Source organism: Salvia hispanica, chromosome 2 (genome assembly GCF_029641045.1).
Source record: "Salvia hispanica isolate PSC_SH4W2 chromosome 2, Shi_PSC_v1, whole genome shotgun sequence".
Lineage (NCBI taxonomy): Eukaryota > Viridiplantae > Streptophyta > Magnoliopsida > Lamiales > Lamiaceae > Salvia > Salvia hispanica.
In genome coordinates this window covers 25,527,539-25,555,055 of record NC_142693.1, presented here as the reverse complement: position 1 = coordinate 25,555,055, position 27,517 = coordinate 25,527,539, and the positions used below count along the sequence as shown (strand labels likewise).

Sequence of the window (27,517 nt, the reverse complement as noted above, 5' to 3'; positions counted from 1 at the left end):
TGATATGCTTCTCTACGCAAACAACAAGCTTCCGATAAAATCTTATTGAAGAACTTTAGTCATGAACAAGTACATATTGAAGTTCATTTTATCGTTCGTAGTGTAATTTTAGGATTTTTAAATTAAGTAATTTCCGATATATAATTAATGTAATTTTAGTTATTTATTTTCATTTTGTAAATAACAAAATTTAAAAGAAAAATATGGAATTTGAATGTACTTAAACAAAGATGGCATGGGGTTTGAGTGGAATGCCAACTAAAAAAAAGTGAATTGTAATTTTAGTTATTTATTTTCTATTTTATGCTTCCACATTTCAAATAGACAAAAATCCAATATGATCATTTGAAATCAAATGGCTTAGTCTTCCCATAGCTCCCCTATTTAAAGCAATGTCTCAACCATAATATATATCCTCTTCATTGCAATGGTAGTTTCTTTGCTTTTCCGCCTCATTTTCTTCTTCGTCTTCATAATATTTGTCGATGGCCAGTGCCTCGATGATCAAAAATAATTGTTGCTTCAGCTCAAAACCGAATTAGTATTCAAATCTTCCAATTCGGAACGGTTGGTGAAGTGGAATGCGACAAATGATTGTTGCGAATGGAAAGGTGTGCGATGTGATGACTCTGGTCGCATTATCAGTTTGGGCCTCTTTAATGAGGGCATCTCCGGCGGAATTGGTGAGTCATCAAGCCTCTTCCGGTTGACATACTTGTTGAGGCTTGACCTCTCCTCCAATTACTTAGCCACAAGTAAGATTCCTAACCAATTCCATCTCCTCCCAAATTTAAGAGACCTTGATTTGTCATTTTGTGGTTTCATGGGATCGATTCCATCGACGTTGGCCAACCTAACAGAGCTAGTTAACCTGGATCTTTCGATCAACTTCCTCACCGGCTCGCTATCTCCCTTGCATTCCAAAGGGCTCTCTTTTTTGGATTTAAGCATGAATTCATTGAATGGCGCCATTCCTAACCAGTTCCATCATCTCACAAATTTGAGTAACCTTGATTTGTCACATTGTGGTTTCATGGGACCAATTCCTTCATTTCATACTTGCAAGGGTCTTGAATACGTACATCTGAACCATAATAATTTGACGGGCTCACTTTCTCACTTGCATTTTCGAGGTCTTACAAACCTCACCATTTTAAATTTAAGCCACAATTCATTGAACGGCTCCATCCCTCCCCATCTTTTTGCCTTGCCCGTTTATTATCTTAGTCTGTCCAACAACCAATTCAGTGGCCAGCTCGAAGAGTTTCCAATTGTTAATTATAACATTTCTACGCTAGATTTGAAGAGAAATAGGATAGAAGGTCCTATTCCTAACTTCATCTTCGAGCTTCGAAGCATGGACAGTCTCGACCTTTCAGACAACTTGTTCAATGGCACTTTTAAGATGAGTAAGATTCAAAGTTGCCCTTGGAAACTTATTCTTTCTAACAACAACTTGTCAATTGACACAACCAACATGAGTTCAAGTTCACATGGACATATTTGCTTAAAGTGGTTGCATCTGTCATCTTGCAATTTGTACGATTTCCCAGACCTTAGAAATCTATCCTCTTTGTCTAGTTTAAACCTCTCAAACAATTATTTGACAGGGGATATTCCTAGTTGGATTTGGGGAACTGAAATGTCCAATTTGGACCTTTCTTTTAATCTTCTTACATGTGCTGAAAAGTCTCACTATGTTAATAATGCTTCATATGTTACAAGACTAAACTTGCAGTCTAACAAGTTGCATTGTGCCTTCTCTTCCTTGATCCCAACCTCTTCAAAGTATTCCGCTATCTTGCTCGCAAACAATAGACTAACCGGAGTCCTTCCAACGTTCATCTGCAATGCATCTTCATTTAGTGTTCTCGACTTGTCTTACAATAACTTGAGTGGTACCATACCTCCTTGCCTAATCAAAATTGTGCATGAAGTGCTCAATCTTAGGGGAAACAAAATTAGTGGTGTTATCCCGGATCAATTTTCTAGGAAGTGCCGCCTAAAAACCATAGATGTTAGTTACAACAACTTAGGCGGAAAGGTTCCTAAGTCTCTGTCAAATTGTAAGAATCTACGGGTGATGAATGTTGGAAACAACAACCTTGAGGGTAGTTTCCCTTGTATGCTGCCGTTGAGGTTGCGCATCCTTATCTTGCGCTCCAATAGATTCCGAGGAGACTTGAGATGTAGTAAGAGTTGGCCGAATCTTCAAATTCTGGATATATCTTCAAATCATTTCAGTGGTCGTCTGAATTTTCTAAACTTGTCAAGTTTGAGAGGAATGATGCTACAGAGTCCTACACATCTCAGGCTCGACCGCTCTAACTCTACCTTTTTAGGTGCCAATGGTTACTATCACAATGAGGTGACATTAACCGTCAAAGGAGTTGAGGTGAAGCTCGTGAAGATTTGGCCTGACTTTACATGCATTGATTTGTCTTCCAATCATTTTCATGGAGATATACCAGACGCAATTGGTAATCTTAGCTCACTCTATCTTCTCAACTTATCCCACAACTCTCTCACTAATGCAATCCCAAGTTCATTGGGTGCCTTGGCAGATCTTGGGTCGCTTGACCTCTCTACAAACAAGCTCACCGGGAGAATACCGGACGAGCTCACAAAACTCGATTTCCTTTCATTCTTGAATCTGTCTTTCAATCATCTCACCGGACCGATCCCAACCAGTAGCCACTTTCAAACGTTTTCAGCAGATTCATTTGAAGGAAACGCGGGGTTATCTGGATTCCCACTCAACGGAAGTTTCAAGAACCATCGTCCCCCTGGTCCATCACCATCACAGGATTCGGAACCAAAAGATGAGGAGACTGAGTGGGAATATGTGTTTGCTGCATTTGGTTATGTTGTGGGAATAGCAAGCGTCGCATGGACATTGTTATGTTGCAGAAGGCTGAGAGAAAGATACTTTGAGAAAATAGAAGAGGTTGCTGACAAGATGTTCTTTGATCGAGGAAGGAGAAGAAGACATGAAAGAAGCATAAGAATGAGCGAAGAGAGGAGGAATGGGCTTAGGAGACGTCATCACCAGTCACCACCAGTGAGGTGATGTGCGATTTGGTTTATGTTTAATTAGCATATGGTGTGGTGTGAACTTTCCTTTTAGCAATATGTTTTTCTGTGTGTGTTTCAATGAACTATTCATTGGTCATACAAACAAATTGTACTCTCTTTGTCCACTATTAGAAGTTTTGGTTTGCCATTTCAGTCCTTCCGCAATTTGAAGTCCCTGACCACTTATATAATACTCCCTCTGACTCCATTAAATGTCCCATATTCAATTGATGCGTGTTTTTAATAAATTGTTTGATTTTGTAAAAGAAAGTGAGTGGAAAAACTTAATGGAACGTGAATCCACTTTTATATATTAGCTTTATAGTAATTGTGGATAGAATGAGTTGGTGAATTAAGGCATTTATTGGGAACCATCCAAATAAGGATATATGAGACATTTAATGAGTACCGGAGGGAGTAAATGGTAAATAGGCCTACGACCACTAATTCATTTCACTCGCATTTTATTATAAAACTAGTATCACGTCTGTGCTATGCACAAATTAATACAGTATATTTTTGATACATTAATATTTAACTTTAAATAAATTAAACAAAATTAGAATCAATATTAAAATAAACAAAAACTTCTTTATACACTACATTAACTTTAAAGTTAAAAATCAATCTCAATCATTATAAACTAAAACCTTCAATTCTTCACAATTTGTCACTCTTCAACAAAACTGATAGGTAAAATAACTTGTTTGTCATCTTTAAATCCGTCCGCCTCACCTAAACCTACAATAAAATAAGGAACAAAATCAATTTGCAATACACAAAATCAATAATCAATATCAAAACATAAGATGAGACTCATGAAAGTACACAATCGAACAATTCACACCTCATGCATACGATGAAAGGACCAAAAATATTTGTATTTAGAATTCTAATCAAACGTTTAAACCAAATTTAAATGACATAGTAAAACCTTCCACTTACTCCACTTAATCACACGTGACATAGTAAAACCTCTCACTCACTCCACTTAATCGCACGTTCAATGATAAGAATGTATGTGAACCTGATGGGGTCAAATAGGAACATGAAAAATGCAGCAACTTTGATACGAGGGGACTCGTATCGAGGGATAACTGCGAGAGTTCGCGATGAAGATATTGGTTCGTTCGCGCGGAAATTCCCGTCGAGCAGCCAATTATCGTTCTAGGGTTTTTTATAAGAAAACTTGCAAGAAAGATAAAGAACAATAAAAGATAAAGAAACGATAAAAGATAAACTGAATTGATATTTCTTGAATGATTGAGAAGAATACAATGTCTCTCCTATAAATAGGACTACCCTGACTTAGAGAACAAGAAAATAGAGATCCTAATAATATATGAAAAGATATGGAAATCAATAACTAAATAAATAATAGATATGGGGATAATCCTAGAATATGCTCGTATCAACTCCCCCACAGTTAAAATTCACCTTGCCCTCAAGGTGGAACACGACACACCAAATAATGTATCCTCCTGGGTCAAACACACAAATCTGCCTCTGCCCCTTCTTTTTCAATATTTCCAACGGATGAAAGATTGTATTCTCCTTTATAACCAATTCTCCAGTTTAAAAATGGCTCTTCCTATCACTTCCTTTTTCTCTCTCATCTTCCAGTTGGGGTATAACTGTCTCAAGCTCTTGCTTCAGGCTGTTCACTTTCACCGTCTTCATGTTAGATGGTCGCTGATTAATTCTTGCAACATCACCATCATTTGGATTTGCTTCATCATTAGAACTTACGTCCTCAAACTTGTGAAATTCCTCCTTATCTATTCTATTGCCGATAGAAGAATTCACACACTTTGATATCTCCATTGTTATTGGACGACTAGTATCGTGGTCGCCCGACTGAGAGATCAAAGCTGGTGGGAGTGGGTCATCGTCTAACAATTCACTCTCATCACCATTGATACAGGGGCTGCACGGAGGAGCTGGTGGGGGAAGATTCAAGGTCGCGGCAGCAGCTGCAGCGGGAAGCGGGGCGGCTGTGCGGCAAAGGCTCCTCGCAGCGTGTGGATCTCCCGGCGACTGTCCGTATAGATCACCTAAGAGACGTTCATTTGCATCCATCCGTGACACCAATTGCTCGACATCTGCGGTCAAGCGCTCAAGCTGTGAAACCAAGGCAGCCAACGATAGGTTCGGTTCCAACTCCTGCGTCACCGGATCACGTGGCATGTCGAGAGGCTCCGTATGGCCGATATCATTGGTCGTTGAATGATCTTGCCAAACTGGGGGATCGAGAGGTTGCCGATATAACGACAATGGTTGGTAGTAGTCGATGGTCGGTAGGTTGTACTGGTAGGGCTGCATCCATGGGTAGTGTGGAGTAGTTGTCATCGCTGCACCAGAATAGTGCGACTGATTATATGCGGGGTCTGGATCCGGTTGCGGCTGTGCTGGAGGTCGAAGTACTTCAACGAACCGATCTTTGTTGTCAAGCCGAGTCTCCAGATTTGAGACAGCCGCCATATCTGGATAGGAGTACCCAAATTGCACGTCTTGTCTCTTGGGGGTACCAACACGATGTGGGGCTCGGCATGGGCAGCGGCAAGGGGAACTGTCTGTCAAATTGGCGATGGTGATAGTCGGCGTAGTTGTAGGAATTCATGGATGAAGGATGAAGATGATTGAAGGTGGTAAATAGAGACAGAGAGGTTGAGGACTGGATGAAAGCACAAGTTGATACGAGGGGACTCGTATCGAGGGATAACTGCGAGAGTTCGCGATGAAGATATTGGTTCGTTCGCGGGGAAATTCCCGTCGAGCAGCCAATTATCGTTCTAGGGTTTTTTATAAGAAAACTTGCAAGAAAGATAAAGAACAATAAAAGATAAAGAAACGATAAAAGATAAACTGAATTGATATTTCTTGAATGATTGAGAAGAATACAATGTCTCTCCTATAAATAGGACTACCCTGACTTAGAGAACAAGAAAATAGAGATCCTAATAATATATGAAAAGATATGGAAATCAATAACTAAATAAATACTACCTCCGTCCCTGAAAATTTGATACAGTTTACTATTTTGATCCGTCCCTAAAAATTTGATACACTTCACTTTTACCATTTTTGGTAGTGGACCCCATATTCCACTAACTCATTCCTACTCACATTTTATTATAAAACTAATACTTTAAAAGTAGGACCCACATCCCACCAACTTTTTCAACTCACTTTCTATTACATTTCTTAAAACCCGTGTCGGGTCAAAGTGTAGCAAATTTTGGGGGACGGAGGTAGTAATAGATATGAGGATAATCCTAGAATATGCTCGTATCAAACTTGTCCAAGATGAGATTTTCGTGTTGATGTGTTCTCTCGAAACTAATCCACGAAAGTTTCCAAGAAAAACATCATAACCTTCGTATGAGCGGGAAAGAAAATCAATATAACAAACTATACTTGCTATATATGTTCGAGAACCGAGTTTAGCTTTTGGATATTGTACAAACCTTGATCAAAGACTGCAAAAGCAGGAGAACCGACGACACCATTTGCCACCCAACTGTAAAATTTAAATACTAATGTTAGAATATAGGTAAGATACAACAAAATCATTTGGAGAAATAAAAATAGCCACACGATTAAAATTCACGATGCATTACTACATAAGACATGTCAAATAATTAGGTAGTTCCATCTATGACATCCACTCCACTAATCCATGCATGAGAGATGGACACCTCTCCAGTCCCATCACAAGTGAAAAATAGTCCGTCAACGCCAATCCGAATCACTTCAACTGGCCGTTTTGAAAATATCCTTCCCCTCTCCGTGAGTCTTGAAGCACGAAACACAGAAAAAATTAGATGGCTGTAAAAGGACGAGATAAGAGATTTTCTTTTATGAATTTTGGTTTCTGATACTCACGAAGGCAGGTCGTAGAGGCGGACTGTGCAGTCACTAAATGAGCAAAGAAGAATAGGTTTTACTTCTGCATCGTGTATGCCACAGAGAGTCATGATCTCCTGATACAGTTTACAATAAGTGTTAAAGAAATTGGTCTACAAAGTGTATACAACCCCACGCGTTGAACGTGCAGAGTGGAGTGAGTGGAGTTGGAATGAAGTAATGGTAAAGAAAATGAAGAAGACGTGGGAATTATGAACAGATTTATTTATTTTAGCTTTTAATCTAATGTTTATACATTTTTAATTTAATTTTTTAAAAATATTGAGATAATGTCCCACATTTAATTTTTTTTCATTAATATTACAAAAATTTCATAATGGCAATTTTGTGAATATTCCCAAAACTCCCCTTTTATATATTGTATAGATTAATATAAAATAAATATCACATTATGCTATATATTTTCACCATTTTTCCTATATAAAATCTCTGGCAAACTTGACGGAGGGAGTAATAAATATGTTTTCCATCTTAAAACATCTCATTACACTTTTTTAGCAAGTTTAAATTATGTTAGAGGTAATTAAGGTAACATAATCATATTAACTTAAATCTCGCTTAATATGATATAACAGAAAAAGGATTACATATTTACCCTACAGTTTAATTACTGCATATCCCTTAGATCTTAAAATCCAACGTTTAATAATAATTACCATTTGAATATACCACTTTAAATATATGCAATCTAAAAAGGTCTATAAGCTTTATAAAATATCTTTAATCCTTTCAATACGCCGGACTTAGTGTTATTTCTTCTTAATTTTATGTTAAAAGTGGAGTATCTTTTTTATATTTTATATAAAATGGAGCGACTTTGAAATTCTATTGAAACATCGCTCCAGTAAATGTGACCAAAGTGATTCCTTTGTTTTATCCTTTATCTTGTTGTGCAGTTATGGTCTAACCATATTTGACACTAAATGGGTTTTGATTAAAATAAATTGGCCTATATGACTGGCCCTGCCATTATGTGTAGTGTCATATCATAAAAATTCCAAAACTCTAATTGTTTGTTTCTCAAATAATACTTCCTATTTTCTAAAAATAATCTATTTATTTTAATACATTCATAAACATTAGTAATTCATTTCAATTTATAGATATTATTTTGCAACATATTTATCCATAATATATCAATCTATTAGCTATTTATAATTTATACTACTTGCCATACCACTTTCTCTATCTATAGTACATTTATTAATAATCATTTCTACACTTACAATAAATCAATAATCATTTCTATTAAAACTTGTAATTTACTGAAATTTGGTACCATATTCCCGAAAAGTATGTGCAATATTGGTATGATAAGAATGTTGAATGTACATTAATCATTTATTTAAGTGATATTATTCACTCTAAATTATAACAATATCTAATTGAATTTATGTATAGAGTTTCTTAAAGACCTCAAGATTTAAATCTCTCATCTAACTTCGTCCTGTTCGGTCACAAAAAAATTGAAGATGATGAATTGATACAAATTGCAATATTGAGTTTTAAATTATTTATTTATAGAAAGTAATTATTGAATCATTCTAATTTGGAATTTTTGGATAGACATAAGTGTGGAATTATGACTTTTTTCAGTGAGTGTGAAAGTTGGGTAGAGAAATTAAAATATTTTAGTAACTTTTAAGTTGAAACATTAAAAAAAGAAAAAGTTGTCTCTCATTCTTTTTTAAAGTGCATTTACAAAAAAGCTAGAATCATATGAACCGACGAGGCTCCGTCATAGCAGCTTCCGTTGCTCCATCATAGTAAAACAAGTGAACAAAGTGACACACTACTAATTATAAAGATTATACCAACATATAATATATATTTGCTTTTAAAAAGCAAGTGCAATTCTCCAAAAATCAGCTGACTAAGTCTTCCCAAATGCATATTTAAAGCAAGCGTCTCAACTCAAGAATTTCATACCATAATAGTACAAAACCTCTATTCTTTGCAATGTCTCTTTCATTTCTTCTCCACCTCTTTTTCTTCTTCTTTGTAATATTTGTCGATGGGAAATGCCTTGATGATAAAAAAAAATTGTTACTTGATCTCAAGAGCGAATTTGTAACATCCCGAATTTCCGAACCCTAATTTTAGAGCCCTTTTAATTACTAGTGATGACGTGGAGTCGTGAATGCATTTATTGCATGTGATGCTATGGCCGAGTTGAGTCTAGGGTTGCGTTGAAAGTTTGAAAAGTCAAACTTATTGATTTTATGATGTGGCATGTGATTTATTGAATTATGATATTTATGTGATTAATTAATTTATAAGGTGAATTATTTGTTTAAGGGTGAGTGAGAATGTTAGAGAAAATTTCCATAAATACTATAACCCTATTCCTCATAGTTGGAATTTTCGACCCCTATGATTTTGGAGAAGGAAATTCTATTTTTCCGGATTTAATTTAATTCTTGGGATATTTATCCAAATTAAATCCAAGACCCAATTGCTCCTTATTTTTGTTGAGAAAAAAATCGAGCCCCCTTATTCCTTGGTGATTTTCGAAAATCACCTATTGTGGGAAGGAAAGAATTATTTTTATTTTAATTGATCCCTTATTTGATTTCTTTCCATACCTAGAATTTAAATATTCTACCAAATCTTTCCATACTTCAAGAGATCCTTACCATACCTTACTTTTAATTAATATTAAAAAAAAATCCATGCCTTAATTAGGCTCAAAATACACGCCTATTTCTAGGCCAATGGGGGAGAAATTTTTATTTATTTAATTTTGCTCCATGATATTTTATTCTACTCCGGAAAAATACCAAAACAAAATCTTGGCTATTTGGAAGGCCTAATTTTCGAAAATCATGGATCCTTGCCTTATTCTATTTTTGTTAATTCTTCTTCCCTACTTCACAATATTTATTTATTTAATTGTGGAGAATGAAATCTTACCAAATATTCTATCCTAATTACCTAAAGATCTTGTTGAGCACTATAAATAAGAGGACTCCTAAACCCTAGCCCCCATATTTTCGTCCCCCCCTCCCTCTCAACTCTCTCTCAATTTTCTTCTACTTTACTCCATAAATCTTGCATCCTTTGAGAAGAAATTGAAGTTTAATCCATGAACTTTGATGAATCAAGTCTCTACCTTGTTTCTACCGATTGTTTTTGCTAAAAAGGTATTTTTGTTTAAGAGTTATGCTTGTTCTTCTTCTACTTCTTCTTTTTCTTCTTCTAACCGATTAATCGGTCTTCTTGAACCCTCATGCATCTTGGTTGAGTGAAAGAGGGATAAAAAGGGATGTGGGAACATGTGTATGTGTGTGTGTACCGTGAGTGTGTGACGTGTGTGTGTGTGTCGAGTGTGTGTGTGTGTTGTGTGTTGGCAAAATACTCATGTGCGATATATGTTGATGTTAGATCTAGAGTTGATATGCGAGTAAATTATATATAGTGAACATGTTTATGTTTGGTCATATTAAGTTAAGTCGTTGGGAAAAGGGAAAAACGTCGAGACATGCATGAATTAGGTTTTGAATTGTGAATTTGATTTGTATGTACCTATGTGATTTAAAAGGTGAAACCCCGGTTGCAAAGTCAGATAAAGGAAATGAGAAACTTACTTGAAATCTAAGCAGTCGAAGTGGGCTTTATTCTTAAACTCTTTTACTTCTTGCAAAATATTGATTGGTGTTATAAGGGTGGTTTAACTGTTATGCCATGCCTATATTCGTTTTATTGTGATATTGTGCCTGAAGCCTAGTTTGTGAGTTCGCTCCATTGGGCCAAGGTTTTGGATATGTTATACGAATTCGGGTCTGAGTACTGGCCGCAAACCCTACCAGGCTGTGTACACAAGGGGATCGTGAGCCGTCCTTGCTAGTCGGCCGGTCTTGTGGGCGAAAAGTGTGGCCACACTTTCGTCGCACCATGGATATGATTGTGGATTTTGATGAGAAAATGGGAGATATTTGATTGGCCAATCTATGTAAATACTTTGTGACACTCGATGATATTTGATTTGATAAATTGTAAAACTCGAGTTCACTTGGTAAGGGTGGCATAACTTATAAAATGTTTTGGCAACGAGCTCACTGAGTATTTCAAAATACTCAGCCCTGCATGTGTTTTCCTTATGTGCAGGTTGAATGACGACGAGCGGTGGCGGGTGTTGAGCATGATAATTAATTAAGATGGATGTTATGAACTTCAAGCGTAGTTGTGTCTTCATACATGGCTATTCTTTCTCTTGGTCGTTTTCCGCTGAGTTTTGATGCACCTTAGAGTTCGTCGTTTTTGGATATTTACATCTTTCCTTCGATTTGAGGCCTTAGACTTTTTCTTGTGATTTTCTCTTAAATATTATGTCGTACTCTTGAGAATTTGATCGTTATTTATGATACCCCTTTCTCTTTCTCATTCAAGCTTTTAGGCTAAGTTGTCGCTTTAAATACTCTGATAGTTCTTTTAAATCTCTTGGTCAAAATTCTTTAAATGAAACCCCAGCCTTGTTCATTTCTTCGAGTCTGTTTGGTAGCAGTTGCCGCATTTATTGTACCCTAGGAGAGCGACTGTTACAGTTGGTATCAGAGCCTCAGTTCTTTCCGCTCTGGACCCAAGAGTCTTTGTTCAAAACATAGGAGTTTGTTCTTGTACTCTAATATTAATAAACTGAACACGAGAGGCTCAACACCGCACCTCGTCCCGTTCAACCATGAAGAAAGAGGTACAATGTATTACTATGACTTATGATTGAAACTTTATGCTCTTGGAAATTTTGGTGGAAGGTGTTATTTTCTGTGAGAAGCATGCCTTAATTGTTGAGAATATTGTTATGAATGTGAAGCGATGCTTCCCGAATGGTGATCTGTCAAGTATAGTATGCGAGTTTGTGAAATGTGAAATGTGATTACTTAGCTGCTACGAAGCAACTCCTATGTGAAATATGAAGTAAATACTATGGCTTTTGGAAAAAAAAGTGGTGAAGTTATGAAATGGGAGACACCATGCAAATGTATGATTGCTTTTGTTTAATAATGAGGCATGATGTATCACATATTGAGGTATGATTGTGAACACGTGTTGCTTAATGTTGAGACTTGTCATTACATATTCAAACTGCAAATTTAACTTGAAGGACGTACATGTTGATTACTTGGAAGACAAAAATTTTAATGCATATTTGGTTGAAAATATATGATTTTGAAATTGTGAAGGCGAAGTATGACGCATGTGTAGTTGCAATTATGTGATTGTGAAATAGATGGACATGAACTGCATGAAGTTGGAAATGCGATTTTGTAGATGATGCATCGACTAAGTGCTAATCTTTACATATATTAATATACGATGCTTGATATGCTATGGAACATCAAATGATTTATGTGGTGAAATATGCTATTCAAATAAACTTATTAATTGTGCAATATATGGATGAAGTTTGTGTGGTAATGGGGAACTTTGGAACTTTGTTGCGAATGTGATTACGTGAGATTTATGTTGAAATGTTGAGATGCTTAGATCTGGACTACTTGGAACCTAGCATGACTTAGTTATACGATCACAACGCTTATATCAACAATAGGAACGTGAAATGACTAGTATGAGACTCCAAGCTATGCTTGAAATTATAGAGTGCCTAAGAAGTAGGCCAGACTGAACGTGCTAGAACTTAGTTGTAGGTTGACAACTGCAGTATCACTTCCCTGAGTGATAGAACCAACGAAAATAAGTATACTTCGAGCCTTAGTGTACCCTTACAATGGCGAGATCATACCAAGATCTAATAAAACTATGCAGTCTTGCATACCATGCCAAAGTGGCGACGCGACACAAATACGACGACGTTTACGACACATTAGGACCACGTGTATAATGGCAATCGAAAGGACTATGTGACACGACAAGAAGAAGGCTTTGAAGATGCGACCATCAAATTTAGTTATTTACGACGATACGATGAATCTCGACTTGGAATCCACGGTTTCATAGAACGACGTTACCATGATTAGGCTCGGGAGAGATGTGCGAGGAAGTGCGACCATCGTAGTTAGAATGACCGATTTTTAAAATCAACAGTACCTACTTGGATCCTAAGTTCTTTTCGGGAAGTTTTGAATAACCATGAGCCCTTATCTATTTAAACACCTCGTTTGAATCACAATTTGCAAGTGATACCCATTATTTCTTTTCCTATATCGAGTCACGACTCACTTGGCGTGAAATTTGTGTTTGCCCTTTTTAACTTTGGACCTCACATTTGAGTGGTATTCTTCAAATTCATAAGAACGATATTTGGTTTTGTGAGCTTCCGTCATTGAACTTCATTCCTAAAGTTGTCTGTAGTTATGACCTTCAGTGTAATCAAATCTCCAGACCTGCTTTTCTTCAAAGGATGGAATATTCTTCCTGAAACTTTGGTTCACCCCTTTATCTTATAACCATGTTTGTTGCAAGCTCTCTTTGGTAGAAGTGAAATTCTTTTAGCTCGGTTTCACTACATGTATTGTTTCACCCTCAATGACTTTTCTTTCTTCAGCACCAAGTTAAGGCTATCATGTTCTCTTCTTCCTTAACGGTTCCGAAAAGTTCCAATCACTTCGAGTTGCCCTCAACAAAACCGTTGAACCATTATCGGTGCTACTTCATGACATTTGTTTATATTTCTAAATTTTGACGCGACTAATCGTTTTAGGCCTTGACATGTTTCGATCAAAAAACCGTTGTCCGAAATTTTTGCAAATTTTATCGGGCAGTCTGGTATGGGATTTAAGATTTCTAAAACTTTTATTCACCTTACCATTTTACTTTCGCATTTGCGTTACTCCTTTTCGTTCATTGTACTGAGACCCCTTCGAGACCACATTTTGAGATTCTATGAGGAATTCGCACCTTCTTAATATCTTATCTTGCAATGAGTTGTTTCTACTCTTTTCTACCTCGTTGCGCGAAATTGAAATTCACACTTTTCTACTACCTTATCTTGCAATGAGTGGTTTCCACTCTTTACTACCTTATTTCGTGAATGTACTTGCCCATTTTGTTTTCTTCCAAGTATATTTCATCTTGTTGTGCAACTGTCCCATGTCTTTTCTTGCACAACTGCATTCTTTCAATATTACTGCGTGATCATTCCTTGAACCCTACTTATAGGGAGAATCATAATTTTTCCAGTACATCAGAATATGTTTCACCCTGTTTTTCGTGACCCATCTCATGTTCTTTCGAGCTCTCATCAGAATTAAATTCTCAAGCTCTATGGGTCTTTCCTTGATACCTCTAAACTATTTAATTCTCAGAATGAACGAGTTATGTTCAATGAAACTTAGTCCTTGCCTTGTTTCAAACCAATTGTCAATGATGAGATTTGAAAGTGTGAAGCTAGAAATGTTATTCTTGTTTCCTTAATAAAGTTTGGAGCCTTTCCGATGAAAGACATTTTGTGGTGCTTCCTCGAAATGAAATCGGTCCATATCCAAGTTAAGACCGTTTGATTAACATTTAAGTCTTAATACATACTCTAGTCCTTGATGCGACACGGCAAGGGAAGGCGAAAGCTTAAATCTTTTAAGATACACGTGGGAAATAAGTTCTACAGACAGACACGCGCTGAAGTGATACACCAACAGGAGGGGTAGGCATGACCAATAGAACGAGACGAGAAATATTTCGCATTTACGAATTGCTTATATCGAGCTGCTAGGAAATCGAATGTCGTGTTATAGAATTTCCCGAACTTGCTCGAACGTAGGAATCGTACTAGGAGAACCTAGGTTAGTTGCTCACGATCTGCGAGTTATGGCAATGAGAGATGTCGACGTAATCTTAGGAATGGACGGGTTGACCGCTAACTTTGCGACGAATCGCTGTGACGAGAGGCGAATATCCCTACACGCCCCGAATAAGGAACCCATCGTATACCACAGAATCTCGATGAACCGGCGAACCGCCATAATCTCCGTGTTACAAGCCACCGCGATGATAAAGAAAGGACGCCCCGTCTACCTTGTCTATCTTCCACGGAGAGGAGAAGGAGGAGAGAAGGATCGAAGACGTCGCTGTCATACGAAATTTATCCAGACTTTTTCCCCGAAGCGTTATCAAGACCGCCGCCAGATCGACAACTGGAGTTCACGACCGATCTCGAACCAGGAGCCGCACCTGTGTCCTTAGGCGCCATTGAACAAATTAACCTTTAAGAATAACTACCCACTGCCGAGGAAAGACGACCTGTTGATCAACTCCGAGGAGCCGTCGTGTTTTCAAAGATGGATTTAAAATCCGGATACCACCAGCTGAAGGTTCCCAAGGAGGAGATACCCAAAACCGCTTTTCGCACGAGATATGGTCACTATAAGTTCGTCGTGATGCCGTTCGGTCTAGCCAACGCCCCAGCCGTATTTATGGACCTGATGAACCGAGTTTTTCCACCCGTACCTAGATACGTTCGTCTTAGTGTTCATAGATGACATCTTAGTCTACTCGAAGGACGAGGAGGAGCACGCGGAGCACCTACGAATCGCGCTGGAGACGCTAAGGAAGAAAAAGCTGACCACCACACCAGTGTTAGCTGTGCTAGAGCTTGGAGGGAACTACGTAGTTTACACCGACGCCGCGAAGGTCGGATTAGGATGCGTATTGATGAAGATCGACAAGGTGATCGCCTACGCGTCACGACAATTAAAACCGCACGAGTTGAACTACCCCACCCATGATTTAGAGTTAGCCGCAGTAGTGCGCGCCCTAAAGATTTGGAGGCACCATCTCTACGGAGTTAGGTGTGAAATCTTTACGAACCATAAGAGTTTGAAGTACTTTTCCGAACAGAAGGACCTGAACATGCGACAACGGAGATGGCTCGAGCTAGTGAAGGATTACGATTGTGGTATCAACTACCACCCCGGCAAGGCAAACGTAGTAGCAGACGCTTTAAGCCGTAGAGACCATTCACAACTCGCTGTTTTTCTAACAGGAGAGGAAAGTTTAGTGCGAGAGTTGAGTAAGTTGCAGACAGAAGTAGTTAGAACACCCGATACCGTGAAAGGTCGAATCGCCGCGTTAGTAGTAGAACCTGATCTAAGAACGAGGATCGTGGCAGCACAACGACTAGATGTGAGGTTAGAGGAGATTCGAGTCGAAGTGAGAACCGGTGAATCCGGAAATTTTAGTGAGGCTTCCGATAACGCTTTTACCTTTAAAGGGAGACTGTGTGTGTCGAACGACGAAGGTCTTAGGAATGAAATCTTGAGCGAAGCGCACGAAACCCCATACACTGCTCACCCCGGGAGCACGAAGATGTACCAGGATCTGAAAAAGTCCTTTTGGTGGAACGGCATGAAGAGAGACGTCGCAGCTTTCGTGGAGCGTTGCTTAGCCTGCCAACAGGTGAAAGCCTTACAACCGCTTGAGATACCCGAGTGGAAGTGGGAGCACATCGCTATGGACTTCGTGACTGCGTTGCCGAAAACCCTTAAAGGGAACACCGCGTTTTGGGTGATCATCGATCGACTTACCAAGAGTGCGCATTTCATACCCATCCCCGTAACCCATGGATCGGATAGGTTAGCTCGGATCTACGTTCAAGAGATCGTGCGATTACATGGAGTCCCAGTGACGATTACGTCTGATCGTGACCCGAAGTTTACCTCGAAATTTTGGATTAGTCTACAACGCGAGCTTGGAACACGCTTAAACTTTAGCACCGCTTTTCACCCACAGTCCGATGGACAATCCGAGAGGACGATACTAACTCTCGAGGATATGTTAGGAGCCGTGGTGCTCGACCGAGGCGGAAGTTGGGAGACCGCACTCCCTTTGATCGAGTTCGCCTACAACAACAGCTTTCAAGGAATGATCGGCATGGCGCCATACGAAGCACTTTATGGGAGAAAGTGTAGATCTCCGCTCTACTGGGATGAAGTTGGCGAACGAAGAGCGCTTGGACTCGATGCAGTCGAAGAAATGGTCGAAATCGTTCGACAAATCCGCGCGCGAATGAAGGAAGCTCAGGACAGACAGAAGTCGTACGCCGACGTTCGACGGACGAACCTACAGTTCCACGCTGCTGATAAAGTTTTTCCTCAAAGTATCCCCGTCGAAAGGGATAGCGCGTTTTGGAGTCAAGGGCAAGCTGAAGCCACGTTTTATCGGGTCGTACGAGATTCTAGAAGGAGTAGGACCCATAGCTTATCGTTTAGCGTTGCCGCCCAGCCTTGGGAACGTGCACAACGTTTTTTTTCATGTGGCGCAACTGCGAAGATACGTGTTCGATCCGAAGCATGTGATTCGTTACGAGGATATTGCTATAAGCCCGGATCTGAGCTACGAGGAGCAACCCCAGTTAGTCTTAGATCGAAAGGTCCAAACCTTGAGGAATAAAACCACTGCCTTCGTGAAAATTCAATGGAGAAACCACGGGCCCGAGAAAGCCACGTGGGAGCGTGAGGATAACATGATAGAGCTATACCCGGAACTCTTTCCGTAAAAGGTACCAAATTTCGGGACGAAATTTCTTTTAAGTGTGGTAGGATGTAACATCCCGAATTTCCGAACCCTAATTTTAGAGCCCTTTTAATTACTAGTGATAACGTGGAGTCGTGAATGCATTTATTGCATGTGATGCTATGGCCGAGTTGAGTCTAGGGTTGCGTTGAAAGTTTGAAAAGTCAAACTTATTGATTTTATGATGTGGCATGTGATTTATTGAATTATGAGATTTATGTGATTAATTAATTTATAAGGTGAATTATTTGTTTAAGGGTGAGTGAGAATGTTAGAGAAAATTTCCATAAATACTATAACACTATTCCTCATAGTTGGAATTTTCGACCCCTATGATTTTGGAGAAGGAAATTCTATATTTCCGGATTTAATTTAATTCTTGGGATATTTATCCAAATTAAATCCAAGACCCAATTGCTCCTTATTTTTGTTGAGAAAAAAATCGAGCCCCCTTATTCCTTGGTGATTTTCAAAAATCACCTATTGTGGGAAGGAAAGAATTATTTTTATTTTAATTGATCCCTTATTTGATTTCTTTCCATACCTAGAATTTAAATATTCTACCAAATCTTTCCATACTTCAAGAGATCCTTACCATACCTTATTTTAATTAATATTAAAAAAAAATCCATGCCTTAATTAGGCTCAAAATACACGCCTATTTCTAGGCTAATGGGGGAGAAATTTTTATTTATTTAATTTTGCTCCATGATATTTTGTTCTACTCCGGAAAAATACCAAAACAAAATCTTGGCTATTTGGAAGGCCTAATTTTCGAAAATCATGGATCCTTGCCTTATTCTATTTTTGTTAATTCTTCTTCCCTACTTCACAATATTTTTATTTATTTAATTGTGGAGAATGAAATCTTACCAAATATTCTATCCTAATTACCTAAAGATCTTGTTGAGCACTATAAATAAGAGGACTCCTAAACCCTAGCCCCCATACTTTCGTCCCCCCCTCCCTCTCAACTCTCTCTCAATTTTCTTCTACTTTACTCCATAAATCTTGCATCCTTTGAGAAGAAAATGAAGTTTAATCCATGAACTTTGATGAAACAAGTCTCTACCTTGTTTCTATCGATTGTTTTTGCTAAAAAGGTATTTTTGTTTAAGAGTTATGCTTGTTCTTTTTCTTCTTCTAACCGATTAATCGGTCTTCTTGAACCCTCATGCATCTTGGTTGAGTGAAAGAGGGATAAAAAGGGATGTGGGAACATGTGTATGTGTGTGTGTACCGTGAGTGTGTGGCGTGTGTGTGTGTGTGTCGAGTGTGTGTGTGTGTTGTGTGTTGGCAAAATACTCATGTGCGATATATGTTGATGTTAGATCTAGAGTTGATATGCGAGTAAATTATATATAGTGAACATGTTTATGTTTGGTCATATTAAGTTAAGTCGTTGGGAAAAGGGAAAAACGTCGAGACATGCATGAATTAGGTTTTGAATTGTGAATTTGATTTGTATGTACCTATGTGATTTAAAAGGTGAAACCCCGGTTGCAAAGTCAGATAAAGGAAAAGAGAAACTTACTTGAAATCTAAGCAGTCGAGGTGGGCTTTATTATTAAACTCTTTTACTTCTTGCAAAATATTGATTGGTGTTATAAGGGTGGTTTAACTGTTATGTCATGCATATATTTGTTTTATTGTGATATTGTGCCTAAAGCCTAGTTTGTGAGTTCTCTCCATTGGGCCAAGGTTTTGGATATGTTATACGAATTCGGGTCTGAGTACGGGCCGCAAACCCTACCAGGCTGTGTACACGAGGGGATCGTGAGCCGTCCTTGCTAGTCGGCCGGTCTCGTGAGCGAAAAGTGTGGCCACACTTTCGTCGCACCATGGATATGATTGTGGATTTTGATGAGAAAATGGGAGATATTTGATTGGCCAATTTATGTAAATATTTTGTGACACTCGATGATATTTGATTTGATAAATTGTAAAACTCGAGTTCACTTGGTAAGGGTGGCATAACTTATAAAATGTTTTGGCAACGAGCTCACTGAGTATTTCAAAATACTCAGCCCTGCATGTGTTTTCCTTATGTGCAGGTTGAATGACGACGAGCGGTGGCGGGTGTTGAGCATGATAATTAATTAAGATGGATGTTATGAACTTCAAGCGTAGTTGTGTCTTCATACATGGCTATTCTTTCTCTTGGTCGTTTTCCGCTGAGTTTTGATGTACCTTAGAGTTCGTCGTTTTTGGATATTTACATCTTTCCTTCGATTTGAGGCCTTAGACTTTTTCTTGTGATTTTATCTTAAATATTATGTCGTACTCTTGAGAATTTGATCGTTATTTATGATACCCCTTTCTCTTTCTCATTCAAGCTTTTAGGCTAAGTTGTCGCTTTAAATACTCTGATAGTTCTTTTAAATCTCTTGGTCAAAATTCTTTAAATGAAACCCTAGCTTTGTTCATTTCTTCGAGTCTGTTTGGTAGCAGTTGCCGCATTTATTGTACCCTAGGAGAGCGGGCTGTTACAGAATTAGTATTCCAGCCTCCTTTCATGTCGACATGTTTGGTGATGTGGAATGAGACAGATGATTGTTGCAAATGGGCCTGCGTGGGATGTGATGACTCTGGCCGCGTTATCAGTTTGTACTTCTACCGTGAGGGCATCACCGGCCGAATAAGTGAGTCATCAAGCCTCTTCTGGTTGACATACTTGTCGAGGCTTCAGCTCACATACAATGACTTCACCACAGGTGAGATTCCTAACCAATTCCACCGCCTCCCATATTTGGCATACCTTGATTTGACAAGCTCTAGTTTCATGGGACCGATTCCATCGACACTGGCCAATCTAACAGAGCTAGATGAACTCTACTTATCAGGAAACTTTCTCACTGGTTCAATTCCTTCATTTCATAAATGCAAGAATCTTGAATCAATAGACCTTAGTGATAATAATCTAATGGGCTCACTATCTCACTTGCATTTTCAAGGTCTCACAAACCTCTTTTATTTACGTTTAAGCCACAATTCAATGAACGGCACCATTCCTCACCATCTTTTTGTCCTGCCTTCAATTCGTACGCTTCTTCTATACAACAACCAATTCAATGGACAAATTGAAGAATTTCCAATTGAAAACCAACCTAGCCTTGATTGGCTCGATTTGAGTGGTAATAGGATAGGAGGTCCTATTCCTAACTGCTTCTTCCACTTTCAAAACATAAGCCACAATTCATTGAACGGCACCATTCCTCACCATCTTTTTGTCCTGCCTTCAATTCGTACGCTTCTTCTATACAACAACCAATTCAATGGACAAATTGAAGAATTTCCAATTGAAAACCAGCCTAGCCTTGATTGGCTCGATTTGAGTGGTAATAGGATAGGAGGTCCTATTCCTAACTGCTTCTTCCACTTTCAAAACATATCATGGCTCACTCTTTCTAACAACTTGTTCAATGGCACTTTCAAACTGCATAAGATTCGAAGTTTTCCTCGTCTTTGGGATCTTACTCTTTCTAACAACAACTTGTCAGTTGACATAACCAACATGAGTTCAAGTTTGCATCGATATCCCGATTTAAATGGGTTAGGCCTCTCTTCCTGCAATCTGTACAATTTTCCAGATCTTAGGAATGGATCATATTTGACAATTTTTGACCTCTCAAACAATTATATAGGAGGGAATATTCCTAGGTGGATATGGGAGAAACAAATTATGATCATGAACCTTTCGCTTAATCTTCTGACTGGTTTGCAAAAGCCTTACCATATACCTCATACAGTTACAACCCTTGACTTGCACTCTAACGCGTTGAGCTTTGAGTTTCGCTTTCTTTCACTATTAAACCTATCTGATTATTCCGTACGGAGATTCTTTTCTCTTTCGGAAAATAGCCTAACCGGAGTAATTCCAATTTCCATCTGCATTATACCTCAACTTGTGGTTCTCGACTTGTCTTTCAGTAACTTAACTGGTAGCATACCTCACTGCCTATTGGAAGAAAGTTATTACCTTGAGGTGCTAAATTTTAGGGGAAACAACATCAATGGTGTTATCCCTGATGCAAATTTCCAACGGTGTGTCCTGAAAACCTTTGATGTTAGTGACAACAAATTAGGTGGGAAGATTCCAAAGACATTGGCAAATTAAGAAAAATTAGAGGTCATGAATGTAGGAAGCAACGATTCCAGTGATAGTTTTCCTTGCATGGGCGCTGCCAGTGAGCTTGAAGGTTCTTGTGTTGCGCTCGAACAGATTTCATGGGGAATTGACATGCAATAAAAGTTGGCCAAATCTTCAGATTTTGGATATATCTTCAAATGATTTCAGTGGCAATTTGGATTCACTAAACTTCTCAAGCTGGAGCGGAATGATGCTACAGAGTCAAGCACATTCAAGGCCTAGGCGTTCAAACTCTGATTTTCTAGGAATCGCTTATTACTACCGGGATGAGGTGGTATTAACTGTCAAAGGAGTTGAGGTGAAGCTTGTGAAGATTTGGCCCGACTTTACATCCATTGATTTGTCGTCCAATCATTTTCGAGGACAATACCAGATGCAATTGGTAATCTCACCTCACTCTATCTTCTCAACTTATCCCACAACTCTCTCACTGATGCAATCCCAAGATCATTGGGTGCCTTGGCAGAGCTTGGGTTGCTCGACCTCTCTTCAAACAAGCTCACCGGAAGAATACCAGAAGAGCTCACAAAACTCGATTTCCTATCATTCTCGAATGTGTCTTACAATCATCTCACTGGACCGATCCCAACCAGCAGCCACTTTCAAACGTTTTCAGCAGATTCATTTGAAGGAAACGCGGGGTTATCTGGCTACCCACTCAACGGAAGTTTCAACAACCCTCATCCACCTGGTCCATCACCATCACAGGATTGAGTGGGGATATGTGTTTGTTGCTTCTGGTTATGTTGTGGGAATAGCAAGCGTCGCATGGACACTGTTATGTTGCAGAAGCTTGAGAGAAAGATACTTCGAGAAGATAGAGGAGATTGCAGACAAGATATTCTACGAGAGAGGATGAAGAAGAAGACACCAAAGAAGAGTAAGAATAAGAGAAGAGTGGAGGAATGGGCTTAGGAGACTTCATCACTAATGGTTCATTGTGTAATTTGGCTTGTGTTTGATTAGCATATTGTGTTTTTATTTGTGTGCTCGAAATTCTGTTGTATGATTATATTTTGTGATATATCTTATTTATAATTAGATCAATCAATTTGTTGGTGTATGTGTTAATTTGGAGTTTTAGTAAGACATAGTAATAGTTATAACTAAATAAATAATAAAACGTAACCAAAGCTAGTAATTTGAGGTTCTTGTAGGCAATTCATACCTTTCTTAAAAATATCGACAATCACCTTCTGCTCTTCCAGATTCCCCAGCTTTCAATCAGGCAATCTAACAAACAGTTGGTGGATACTATCAACACATTTAAAAAAAGATGACATTTCAACGAATTAATGCATTGTAAAATCAATGTGCTTGCAAATTATTGCATATTCCTATGGGATGTGATCAATTTTTATTCCACGAGTTTTTAGATAAACGTACCTTTTCAAGAATGAATTATCAAGGTAGGAAGGAGTCCTAAAAAATTGAGCAAAGCGCCCTTTTCAACAAATTGACGAGAAAATATTCAGTGGTCCTTCCACACCAAAGTGTCATAATGTGGTGGTGTACTCAATCATTTAATTTTTGACAAATGGAAAAATAAATGACTAGACATGCCAACTAATAGAGTTATTTAAGAAAGATATTCATTAAAACACATTTATAGAAGATATGCATTAAATCACTTTTATAGAATAATGCATAATTCTTAATATTAAAATTATCAATATTTTTTTTGCCTCCTACGTATACACTGCATACTTATATGTATAATAATAATATTTTATATGTATTCATCATCTTTTGGCAAAAAAAAAAGTATAAAGACGGAGTGAAACACTTTGTTAGTATTATTTAAATTTTATGATTATAATTTTCTTTATATTATATGTTTTTACATAAAAATATATATGTAAGTGAAAATGCACACAAACAAAAAGTATGATGATAATTTAATTTTTCTATTTTTAATTGCATGTAAAGAGTTATATATACTTAGTAACTTGATATGAATTTAAAACTAACTTATAACTATTTAAGTACGTAAATATATTTATACATAGGAGGAAAAATATTACTAGCAATTTTTAGATTTTAAAATTATACAATATTACGTAAATTTGGTTTAATAAATTTTGTAGGATTTTAATGCATCTAATAGGTTATATATTTACTTAGTAACTTAATGTAAAAATAAAAATTAAATTATAACTATATAAGTGTGTCAATATATTTATATATACTATAAGTCTATAAGAAGAAAAAATATTGACAATTTTCATATTTTAAGAATTAAGAATTTAAGATTAATGAATATCTTCTAAAAATAACTCTATTAATTGGCATGTCTAGTCATTTATTTTTCCATTTATCAAAAATTAAATGGTTGAGTACACCACCTCATCATGACACTTTGGTGTGGAAGGACCACTGAATATTTTCTCCAAATTGACAATAAATCAATGGATCAGTTAATAGTTTTTTTTACGGATTCGGACTCTTCAACTTTGTTGGGCGCGGAACTAGTTTATATTGGGCTTGAATTATAATCAATGGGCCTATATGATCGGCCTAATAACGAGGGCTGTTGTATGAAATGACAAATCATAGAGAAAAATTCCAAACTATAACTATTTGTTTCTCAAAAATATATATTTCCCCCTTTTCGAAAAATCTAGTTTTTTATTTTAGTAATATTCATAAATATTTCATTTCAATTCATAGATGTTCCGCCCATAACGTATCAATTTATTTATAATTTACATCACTCGGCTAGCCGACCATTTTATATCTTCCTCTATTCTTATTTTATTTGTTTGTCATTATGAATATTATCCATAAGATGAAACTACTTCTAATTTCACATTAAATCAAACATTTTTTATAAATGGATTTAATGTAATGTTATACGAGTTTTAATAAAAATGAATCATTTAATGTGGGTTGAAATAGTATTTATAAAAAAATATTGATTACTTTAAGGTAAAATTATTAAACTACATTGCACGAACTACTCATATTTATTACACTGTCAAATCAAGACCATAAAATAAAAAAAAAGCACTTTTTATCACGTCATTTATCTTAAAAAATATAAAACATTACATAATAATTTAACTACCACAAAAATAAAATGAATGCTCATTACCAATATATATATATATAGTGGGCCTTGACAAAAAAAAATTACAGATATATGAAGATGTATTTATGAAAAAAAAATCATTAAAAAGGGAATTTAGAAAAAGGAAAAAATGAGTATTAATTAAAATAATAAATTTGGCTATTGTTATATTTTTCCATCCCAAAAAAAAATCTATTTTTGACATATTTGCCAATCCATGCTTGAAAACTTTTTTACACTAAATTCTAAGGCTCCATTATCCTGTAAAATTATTAATTATCTATTCTTTTTCTTTTTTATTTTATCAGTTTTGCATTGCGATTCCAAAGTCTCTATTTTTAAGGGGTTGAATGTGTGTTAGGATAACAAGTGTGAACTTTTAACTTATTAGTGCGTGTAGCATGGGTAAAGCAAAAGCAAATTAAATTTTCTTATACGGTAGAAATTTGAACAAAGAAAAAGCTTTCCTATTGAATTACAGTCTCTAATCTCTTCAATCACTTCACATGTCAGTTAAGAATTCCCACCTTTCAAACTGGCAATCTAAAACATTTAGAAAGGATAAAAGCTTTCGGATTAACGCATATCAAAAGCAATGCTTTAAGGAATTATTATCATCTTGGTTCAATAGTAGTAGGATTTGATTTATTTAAGTTGTTATTGGATTTGTAATCGCTCTTACAAGTATGATTTTGATATTCGCATCGCATAACTAGAATTACTAAAATGGGTAAATTCTACTTGTAGAAAATTGAAACTTAATAAAGTTAAATAAGTATGGTTAAATAATTTGTTTGAATAATATACTCTCTCCGTCCCATAAAAATAGGCCGAATTTTTTTTTCGTCATTCTCATAGAAATAGTTCATATCCATTTATGAAAACTTTTTTCACCTTGTTTTTTACTTTATCATTTATGGGTCTCACCATCCACTACATTATTTAATCATTTTTTCTCCTTCTGTCTTACTTTACCAATTACGCATTAAAAGACGTGACATCCCAATTAGTGTATTTCTATAAGATGGAAGAAGTAATTTTCATCATGGACTAAAATGGAAAGACTTTTTATTTTATGAGACTGAAGAAGTTATATACTCCATACTTCTCACTCAAGATGTCTATATTTCCTTTTTAGTTTGTCTCATTTTAAGTTGCCCACTGTCCGTCCTTATTAAAACACCAAATTACCTTTCCTCTCTCTACTCTTACACTATTATTTTTACCTAAAATTCTGTGTCATTTAAGATTGTGGACATCTTGAGTTGGACGGAGGTAGTATTTTATTTTTACTCATAATATAAGCATTAATTTTTAGTTAAACTAATAAAATGCAGCCAATTAGAAACCAAGAATTAAATGTGATAAATAAAAGGTAAAGAAAATAGATATAATAAAGGAAAGAAAGTAGGAGAGAATCATCTTCTTCCATAAGTGAGAATCACCACTTTCGGCTATCTTTCCCTCTTAGGCCTTACCTATATTGCTCGTCAACTATACACCGCCATTACCGGCAGACACAAAGCTGCCGTGGGGTCGGCGACCAATGGAGACCTAGGTCCAAACTGACTTATGCGTATAATATGGGTTCATTTAAATAGAAATTTCCAAAAAAAATTATTTTAGGATGTGAAACCCCACAATCCACTAATACAACTTTCACTGCTTTTTCTCTTCATGTGTTTTACTTATTTTATTTTTCTCTTCTTTTCTTTTACTTTACCAATTTCTCTCTTATTTTACCAAGTATGCATTAAAACTTGTGACATTTCAAAAGTTTCTATTTCTCAAAGACGAGATATTATAAATTAGTTCCTTCGTACGACAATAAGAGTCCTGTTTTGGTATTTCGGTCTGTCCCACAATAATAATCCTATTTAACTTTTACCATAAATGATAAATAGACCCCACGTTGCACCAACTTATTGCAATCACATTTTATTATCAAATTAATATGTACTTGCTTCGTCCCATAGAATAGGCCATATTTCCTTTTTCGTCCATCCCATACAAATAGTTCATATCCATTTGTGACAACTTTTTTCTCCAATTCTCTTTTACTTTATTATTTATGGGCTCCACTATCTACTACACAATTTCAACTACTTTTTCTCCTTCTCGAGTACATCATAATGCAAATGACGAACAACAAAAAATGTACTCCCTCCGTCCCATAATAGATGTCACACTTTCCTTTTTAGTTTGTCCCACAAAAGATGTCACATTTCCTTTTTGAAAAAAAGTTCTCTTTCACATTAATTATAAATATACTATTTTCTCTCTCCACAGTGCTCCCTCCGTCCCAGCCTAAGCCAAATATTTCTATTTTAGCACAAGAATTTGGATATTGGTGTTTAGTAAATTAAATTATTAATAGTAAAGTAAGAGAGAGTACAGTAAAAAAGAGAAAGAAAAAAGTAAGAGAGAGGATAAAGTAAGAAAAAAAAAGAGAAAATAAAGAAAGAGAGAGGAAAAAGTAAGAAAGAGAGAGAGAGAATAAAGTAAGAGAGTGAAAAAAAGTAGGAGATATAAGAGGAATAAGTAGAAGAGATGAGTGGGTTGATTGTTACCAAAAAGGAAACGTCTCACTTAGGTTGGGACGTACCAAAAAGGAAAACGTCTCACTTAGGCTGGCACGAAGAGGGTATTACCTAAAATCTCGTGCCATTCTCCAACTGTGCTATCTAATTATGGGACGAAGGGAGAATTAATTTAGAAAAACATAATAATTTGAAATTAGCTTGACTTAGTCTTCCCAGCGCGTATATTTAAAGCAAGTGACTCAACTAAGTATTCCATCTCCCACCTTAATATACATCATCTTCCTTGCA

The 27,517-nt window shown here is 36.8% G+C and overlaps 1 protein-coding gene and 1 pseudogene across 1 annotated transcript; both read left to right on the top strand.

Moving 5' to 3' along the window:
• Window positions 1-517: 517 nt before the first annotated feature.
• On the top strand, window positions 518-3,231 carry LOC125202426 (receptor-like protein 41; the record flags this gene model as incomplete). The annotated part of the gene is made up of 1 exon (XM_089064953.1): window positions 518-3,231. A coding segment is annotated over one exon (2,553 nt), but the record flags the coding sequence as incomplete, so codon positions are not given.
• A 16,775-nt stretch (window positions 3,232-20,006) lies between these two features.
• Window positions 20,007-22,475, top strand: LOC125190404 (receptor-like protein 33; annotated as a pseudogene).
• The last annotated feature ends 5,042 nt before the right edge of the window (window positions 22,476-27,517 follow it).